At 44.7% G+C, this 9,413-nt stretch overlaps 1 protein-coding gene across 1 annotated transcript in view; it reads left to right on the top strand.

The window, feature by feature from the left end:
* Positions 1-6,874: 6,874 nt before the first annotated feature.
* Positions 6,875-9,413, top strand: part of LOC311127050 (ras-related protein Rab-37-like) — a gene marked incomplete at both ends in the record, with an annotated part of 42,908 nt that continues 40,369 nt past the window's right edge. The window contains one exon of the mRNA XM_084158798.1: positions 6,875-7,033. Coding sequence (XP_084014924.1) covers positions 6,875-7,033 — 159 coding nt within the window. The remainder of the gene's footprint in view (positions 7,034-9,413) is intronic.

Here is a 9,413-nt window from a genome sequence, read left to right as displayed (position 1 = left end):
TTACCGATGATAAACAGCCTCCCTGGAAGCTGCAGACACACATGCAAACATGTTTATATTTTATCACTTTTTCTATTTTTCAAGTGTTGATCTGAACGGTCAAAAGACCAATTAGTGGGAAAAGATCAGAATTGGGCTGCCTGTGTAAATTACAGTGATGAGGTACATCAAAGTCAATATTTTCTCCTGGGTAAAAGGACAACTGAAAACAAATGGCACTGGGCATCAATAACACTGTGAAACCAGCTCAGATGGTTTTTGAACAGAGATTATAATAGAGAAAAATGAATGAATGGATAATATCTCTATGGGTAATACTATGTAAATACAGAGGATTTTTTTCACCTGGGACCCCACATTTCCGTGGGTCATGGCAGCAGTCTGTTCCTCATAGGGATACCCTACTAGAGACTGTCTGATGTTGTACTGGGGTGGAGCGTCCTAGGTAGGGAAAGAAGATAGGCAAGACTGGTTAGTCTGTCTACACTACAGTGGAGAATTGTCTTACATCTTACCGAAGTTCCATCTGTGTAAAATATAGTTATTCTGTTCTATTCTATCTTTACAAGTAATAAGGCTGCAGCAAAAACAAAGACATCAAGTTAAAGTTACTAGGTGATGATTGAGTAACTTGGCTATAGAGCTATGATTAAATTCTTCAAGCCAAATAATATACTCTACTAAACTAAAAATCAGTCTTGATAAGGGCTGTTCTCCTTGTCTGATGCATGTTATGCAACAAAAAAATGATTTACCACACAATGGAAAATGCCCTGTGCCAAATTTTAAAGTTATATCCAACGGTTTCTTTCTGTATCCCTTCTTCATTTCTTATTCCTTTCTTTATCCCTTTTGCGGTCTCATGGATACCTTTCCACTACTGATAACAGTGTATGGATTTTAACATTGTGTACATAATAACACAGCATAATTTCTCATATAATTAACTGATACTGGTTTAACAAGTGTTGAGGTTTTTAATGTAAAATATTGAAATGAATGGAAGGAAGGCAGTGGGAGGCAAATGGGGCTAGAGTATGGCCTGCACTGTAACTGACTAGCATGTGATGCAAAGGAAAAACAGGCATGAAAACTTATCTCAGATGAGTAGCCTATGGTTGAATAGCAAATTATTGTATAGTAACAGAATAATAACAATGTTGTTGATACAACCAACTAAAAGGTCAAATGAGAGTTTAGCTGTGGTTGCATTCTCGATAGGGGAGAGAAATATGGATGCAAAAAGCAGGGGGTATTGATCTTAACCTTTATCAACTGAGTTGTCACTGCTTGCTCTCTCAGGTCTGTATCGTAAGAAATACAGAAACAGAGCCTTACAGGGAAATCTTATTCACGTAAACCTTTTAAAACAGCCATACAGTAGATCCCTTTGTTGATAAGATTGGCCACCCATTGCCTTAGATTAGAAGATGGTCTCATAATACCACCAGACCAATTACATGGTTGGTGTCCCAAATGGCACCCTATTCCCTACATATGTGTGTCTCTTTGTTAACAACAGCTGATGCTCGAGCTCTAATATTAAGGAAGTCTCAAGGTTCTGCTCGCCTGAGTTAGAATACCTCATGATAAGCTGTAGACCATGCTATTTACCAAGAGAGTTTTCATCTATATTTTGGTAGCTGTCTATTAACCACCACAAACCGATGAGGGCACTAAGACCTCACTCAATGAGCAGCATAGGGACATAAGCAAACAAGAAAATGCTCATCCAGAGGCAGCCTAGTGGCCGGTGGCCGGTGATTTTAATGCAGGAAAAATGAAATCCGTCATACCTAATTTCTATCAGCATGTCAACTAGATCGATCACCTTTAGTCCACAAACAGAAACGCATACAAAGCTCTCCCTCACCCTCCATTTGGCAAGTGGTCCGATGATGCGGATGCTAAGATACAGGACTGTTTCGCTAGCGCAGACTGGAATATTTTCCGTGATTCATCCGATGGCATTGAGGAGTTTACCACATCAGTCACTGGCTTCATTAATAACTGCATCGATGACCTTGTCCCCACAGTGACCGTACGTACATATCCCAACCAGAAGCCATGGATTACAGGCAACATCCGCACTGAGCCAAGGCTAGAGCTGCCGCTTTCAAGGAGCGGGACACTAATCTGGATGCTTATAAGAAATCCAGCTACGCCCTCCAACAAATCATCAAATAGACAAAGCGTCAACACAGGACCAAGATCGAATCCTACTACACCGGCTCTGACACTCACCGGATGTGGCAGGGCTTGCAAACTATCACAGATAACAAAGGGAAACCCAGCCGCGAGCTGCCCAGTGATGCAAGCCTACCAGACTAGCTAAATGCCTTCTATGCTCGCTTCGAGGCAAGCAACACTGAACCTTGCTTGAGAGCACCAGCTGTTCCGGACGACTGTGTGATCTCGCTCTCCGTAGCCGATGTAAGTAAGACCTTTAAACAGGTTAACATTCACAAGGCCAGACGGATTACCAGGATGCATACTCAGAGCAACTTCTCCCTGACCCAGTCTGTAATACCTACATGTTTCAAGCAGACCACCATAGTCCCTGTGCCCAAGAACGCCAAGGTAACCTGTCTAAATGACTATAATTTAGTAACACTCACATCTGTAGCCATGAAATGATTTGAAAGGTTGGTCATGGCTCACATCAACACCATCATCCCAGACACCCTGGACCCACTCCAATTCACATACCGCCCCAACAAATCCACAGATGATGCATTCTCTATTGCACTCCACACTGCCCTTTCCCATTTATACAAGAGGAACACCTACACTATATTTTACATTTTAGTCATTTAGCAGACGCTCTTATCCAGAGCGACTTACAGTTAGTGAATACATTTTTTAAATTTAAATTTAATTTTTTATACTGGCCCCCCGTGGGAATCAAACCCACAACCCTGGCGTTGCAAACGCCATGCTCTATCAACTGAGCTACATCCCTGCCGGCCATTCCCTCCCCTACCCTGGACGACGCTGGGCCAATTGTGCGCCGCCCATGAGTCTCCCGGTCGCGGCCGGCTGCGACAGAGCCTGGATTCTAACCAGGATATCTAGTGGCACAGTTAGCACTGCGATGCAGTGCCTTAGACCATTGCGCCACTCAGGAGTATATACACTACATGACCAAAAGTATGTGGACACCTGCTCGTCGAACATCTCATTCCAAAATCATGGGCATTAAAATGGAGTTGGTCTCTCCTTTGCTGCTATAACAGCCTCCACTCTTCTGAGAAGGCTTTCCACTAGATGTTGGAACATTGCTGCGGGGACTTGCTTCCATTCAGCCACGAGCATTAGTGAGGTTGGGCACTGATGTTGGGCGATTAGGCCTGGCTCGCACTCGGCGTTCCAATTCATCCCAAAGGTGTTCGATGGGGTTGAGGTCAGGGCTCTGTGCAGGCCAGTCATGTTCTTCCACACTGATCTCGACAAACCATTTCTGTATTGGACCTCCCTTTGTGCACGGGAGCATTGTCATGCCGAAACAGGAAAGGGCCTTCCCGAAACTGTTGCCACAAAGTTGGAAGCACAGAATCGTTTAGAATTTCATTGTATGCTGTAGCATAATATTTACCTTCACTGGAACTAAGGGGTCTAGCCCGAACCATGAAAAACAGCCCCAGACCATTATTCCTCCTCCACCAAACTTTACAGTTGGCACTTTGCATTCGGGCAGGTAGCGTTCTCCTGGCATCTGTCAAACCCAGATTAGTCTGTCGGACTGCCAGATGAGGAAGCGTGATTCATCACTCCAGCTTTATACCACTCCAGCCGACGCTTGGCATTGTGCACGGTGATCTTAGGCTTGTGTACGGCTGCTCGGCCATGGAAACCCATTTCATGAAGCTCCCGACGAACAGTTATTGTGCTGACGTTGCTTCCAGAGGCAGTTTAGAACTCGGTAGTGAGTATTGCAACCGAGGACAGGCAATATTTACGCGCTACGCGCTTCAGCACTCGGCGGTGCCGTTCTGTGAGCTTGTGTGGCCTACCACTTCGCGGTTGAGCCGTTGTTGCTCCTAGACATTTCCACTTACATTTACATTTACATTTTAGTCATTTAGCAGACGCTCTTATCCAGAGCGACTTACAGTTAGTGAGTGCATACCTTATTTTTTTTATTTTTCATACCCCCCATGGGAATCGAACCCACAACCCTGGCGTTGCAAACGCCATGCTCTATCAACTGAGCTACATCCCTGCCGGCCATTCCCTCCCCTACCCTGGACGACGCTGGGACAATTGTGCGCCGCCCCATGGGTCTCCCGGTCGCGGCCGGCTACGACAGAGCCTGGATTCGAACCAGGATCTCTAGTGGCACAGTTAGCACTGCAATGCAGTGCCTTAGACCACTGCGCCACTCGGGAGAATATGGCACTTCACAATAACAACACTTACATTTGACCGGGGCAGCTCTAGCAGGGCAGAAGTTTCACGAACTGACTTGTTGGATAGGTGGCATGCTATGACAGTGCCACATTGAAAGTCACTCAGTAAGGCCATTCTACTGCCAATGTTTGTCTATTAGAGATTGCATGGCTGTGTGCTCAATTTTTATACACCTGTCAGCAACGGGTGTGGCTGAAATAGTCAAATCCACTAATTTGAAGGGGTGTTCACATACATTTTTATATATAGTGTATGTGACAATGCTGTTCATTGACTACAGCTCAGCGTTCAACACCATAGTGCCCTCCAAGCTCATCACTAAGCTAAGGACCCTGGGCCTGAACACCTCCCTCTACAACTGGACCCTGGACTTCCTGACGGGCCGCCCCTAGGTGGTGAGGGTAGGCAACAACACATCCGCCACACTTACCCTCAACACTGAGGCCCCTCAGGGGTGCGTGCTTAGCCCCTCCTGTACTAACTGTTTACCCACGACTGTGTGGCCTGCACGACTCCAACACCATCATGAAGTTTGCCGACGACATGACGGTGGTAGGCCTAATCACCAACGACTATGAGACAGTCATGTTTTCCCTGTTTATAACACATTTATAACATAATATAATAATAATAATATATGTAATTTTGCTTTTATCCAAAGCGACTTACAGTCATGCATGTATAAATCTTTGCGTATGAGTGGTCCCAGGAATCAAACCCACTATCCTGGCGTTGCAAGTGCCATGCCCTAACAACTGAGCTACTTATAGCCTTACTGTATAGTGTTGGGTGGTCTGGTAGCTCCACAACCTGCGGCAGAGAAGATCTTTCCTGTACAGGACCACCAGGAGCATGAGAATCACTATGAAGAACACCAGGCAGGACACTACAGAATGAAGACAGGCATGAAGAGACTTTATAAAACATATGTGGCATTAAAGTAAACATATAGGTTATGCATGATTGCTTTTAAATGTTTATTTATAACACATGCAAAATATACATAACCTAAACAATCAACAGTTAGGCAGTCCTGTATAAGAGCAACTGCTTTATGTAGCCTGAATGCTGTATTATGTTTATGGTTTAGCAGCCTGCCTAGGTTATGTGACTGCCACCACTCACCCGAGGCCACGATGACGGTTGTCTGATCCGCTGTCAGTGTAGGTCGGATAGTTGTAGTTGCAGACGAAGACATATTGAACGAAAGTAAGTCAGTATAAGTAGCCTTGTAAACAAGGTCCCGCTATGTAGACAGTTCTAAATGAAAACGTTGGCTTTCATTCGCTCTATTAGGCTTCTACTGTCCAAACCGCGAAGATGAAACCAATTGAAAAGGACAGAGCCCCACACTGTTGAATCCAGTTATGCTGCAGGAGTGTATCACCTACTGTATATCTATCTGCTTCGATTCTGCTGTGGGGTTCTGTCCGAATTTGGAGCTCACTAGTTGGAGAGAAAGGTGTCTAGCATCACGTCTGCCCGCCCTTCAATGGTCCAAACACGTATTTGGCTACCCTACAGACCTTTCACGTCTGTTTAGGTGAAAAAAAAATTGAACTGGAGAGAAAAACTTTGACCGTTTTGGAATGAGGCGTAGCCTACTGGACAAATATGATACACGTATCAAAGTATTTTTTCAGTTGCAAACTGGTAGGCTACAGACCAGACAGATCTTTGGAACCACAATTATTGGAAACTTCATTAATTCATAGCCTATGGATCGATACATCTTAATTAATTCAGTAAACATGCGATGGGATTCTCTGACTTCCCCTTCCTGAAACCACCGACTCTGAGTTGACAGGCTAATTAAAATGTGCAATTATCACATCAGAAAGATGATATCTCTTCTCATAATCAAGATATGTAATCTGTCTACAAATTAAGGAGATACTGAATTATCTAGCACAGCTCCATGATGCGCTCAGTGGGAACGGTTCGTGCTATTCGGGATCCTACCCCATTGAAGTTAAAATGTGAAATGGTTAAGGTAAGGGTTAGGGTTAGGTAAGGGTTATGGTTATGGTTATAGTTAAGGTTAGAGTAAGGGTAAGGGTAGAAGAAAGGCTTTAGGGTAGGGACGTCCCAAGGATCCCGGATAGCACTGACCATGCCCCCAAACCCCTCCTCTCACTCCCCTCCTCCTCCTTCAGAACTATCCATGGTGCTGAACAAGATTCGCTCTGACGTTACTACGCTGTCACGATGTGCTGGCTGTAGCTGTATGGTACAGTCAGCCTCCTACATGTCTTACATGTAAGTCATTCCAGAGAAAAGCTTTGGGCAACATGCCTGGTATTCGTGTCGGGCTTTCACACAAAGAAAAGTAGGAAGAAAGAGAAAGAGAGAGACTGGGGGAGAGAGAAAGAGAGAGTTGTCAGGAAATCTCTGCCTCGTTTTCTAAGGTGGGATCATTGATTTTGGCATTGTCTCCTGGCCTGTCTTGAGCGACTTCGAGAGGATGGAGACGATGGAGTCCATGGAGCCGATCTCTGCGCACTACACCACTGCATACCCGGAGATCCACCCCGATAGCGCCTATGGATCTACAGAAGCTGAGGAGAACCATTCACCATCTGCCTCCTCCGCACTTTCATACGACGAAGAATTAATGCACAAGGTAGGATGATTGGCTTAATGTATAGATAATATCAAACTCTATTACTTGTTGATTTTCTCATAAGACGAGGCTATACACTCGATTATCGCTTATTGATTTCAGTCACGTTTAGATAGAAATCGTAATGGTTCAGCTCTTTGGTGCCACATCCAAATAACAGTTGTCTTGACCTGACAGAATAGCACTTTGAATCGACATTGGGCTTTCCATGGTACTGAAACGCTGGATAGCAGTTGGATAAAAGCCCACTGACCATCGCAGCAGGAGAGAGTGGGTGACGATGTTTCCAAACCAAAGCAAACACCTGCACTGTGCCCTCCCCGTCCCCGCAGTCTTTCGGTCCGCTGCCAGTACCAGCTCATACCCTGTCCAAATAACCTCAACTAACTAGCCTATGTGCTGAGTCCAAACCAAATCAAATCAAATTGTATTTGTCACATACACGTGTTTAGCAGATGTTATAGCGGGTGTAGCGAAATGCTTGTGCTTCTAGCTCCGACAGTGCAGGAATATCTAACAAGTAATATCTAACAATTTCACAACATATACCCAATACATGCAAAACTAGTAAGGAATGGAATTTAAGAATATATACATATATGGACAAGCAATGACAGAGCGGCATGGACTAAAATACAGTATATACATATGAGATGAGTAGTGCAAGATATGTAAACATTATTAAAGTGACTAGTGTTCCATTTCTTAAAGTGGCCAGTGATTTCAATAGGCAGCAGCAGCCTCTAATGTGCTAGTGATGGCTGTTTAACAGTCTGATGGCCTTGAGATAGAAGCTGTTTTTCATTCTCTGTCCCAGCTTTGATGCACCTGTACTGACCTCGCCTTCTGGATGATAGCGGGGTGAACAGGCAGTGGCTCGGATGGTTGATGTCCTTGATGATCTTTTTGGCCTTCTTGTAACATCGGGTGCTGCATGTGTCTTGGAGGGCGGGTAGTTTGCCCCTGGTAATGCGTTCGGCAGACCGCACCACCCTCTGGAGAGCCCTGCGGTTGCGGGCGGTGCAGTTGCCGTACCAGGCGGTGATACAGCCCGACAGGATGCTCTCAATTGTGCATCTGTAAGAGTTTGTGAGGGTTTTAGGTGCCAAGCCAAATTTCTTCAGCCTCCTGTAGTTGAAGAGGCTCTGTTGCGCCTTCTTCACCACACTGTCTGCGTGGGTGGACCATTTCACTTTGTCGGTGATGTGTACGCCAAGGAACTTGAAGCTTTCCACCTTCTCCACTGCGGTCCCGTCGATGTGGATAGGGGGGTGCGCCCTCTGCTGTTTCCTGAAGTCCACGATCATCTCCTTTGTTTTGTTGACGTTGAGTGAGAGGTTATTCTCCTGGCACCACACTCCCAGAGCCCCCACCTCCTCCCTGTAGGCTGTCTCGTCATTGTTGGTAATCAAGCCTACTACTGTTGTGTCGTCTGCAAACTTGATGATTGAGTTGGAGGCATGCTTGGCCACGCAGTCATGGGTGAACAGGGAGTACAGGAGGGGGCTGAGCACGCACACTTGTGGGGCCCCAGTGTTGAGGATCAGCGAAGTGGAGATGTTGTTTCCTACCTTCACCATCTGGGGGCGGCCCGTCATGAAGTCCAGGACCCAGTTGCACAGGGCAGGGTTCAGACCCAGGGCCTCAAGCTTAATGATGAGCTTGGAGGGTACTATGGTGTCCACAGCTTCAGCCTGGTCTCATAGACTAGACGTAACATAGTAAACATAAATCTGGGACACTAATATTAGTATGATATGTATAATTACATAAGACAGGTTACTTAAAGCAAAAACTGAAGTAGGGTGGTATAATGCGAATGTCTAAGAACCCAAAGGTAGGGTGACCACATTTAAAATACCCAAATGTGGGACAACAGGACATTGATTCAGAGTTTATCTAACTTTACGAAACAAGCACCATTGTGTGAAGTGAAGTGGAGGAGCGATGCTCCTTGGATAAAATTTGGTGATGCAGAAAAGAGTGACCACATGTGTGGCCGTTTTATGAAAATCTGGGAATATTTGGCCAAGGAAACATTTCAGGTTGGTCTCAGGGTATGTAAAAACAGTTAGGAAGGAAGACTTTTAAAACTGGATTGAGTGAAGTAGCAGCAAATATGTTGAATGAGCAACTAATGAGCACAGAGAGCCTCTCAAGTTTGATGAAATTACTTTATATCTTTCAGTCTAATACAGCTATTTACTTACTTTTGTAGCTCTTCATCAGAACAACACATTTCACTGCACTAATCTGGTGTATGTGGCAATATATATATATATATATATATATATATATATATATATATATATATATATATATATATTTTATTTTTATTTATTTTTTAACACGCTTTTTGTAAGTAGTTAGGCCTACTGTC

Source organism: Coregonus lavaretus (genome assembly GCF_964263955.1).
Source record: "Coregonus lavaretus genome assembly, chromosome: 1".
NCBI lineage: Eukaryota > Metazoa > Chordata > Actinopteri > Salmoniformes > Salmonidae > Coregonus > Coregonus lavaretus.
The sequence above is the reverse complement of the archived record's forward strand: the minus strand, read 5'-3'. Positions and strand labels throughout refer to the sequence as shown.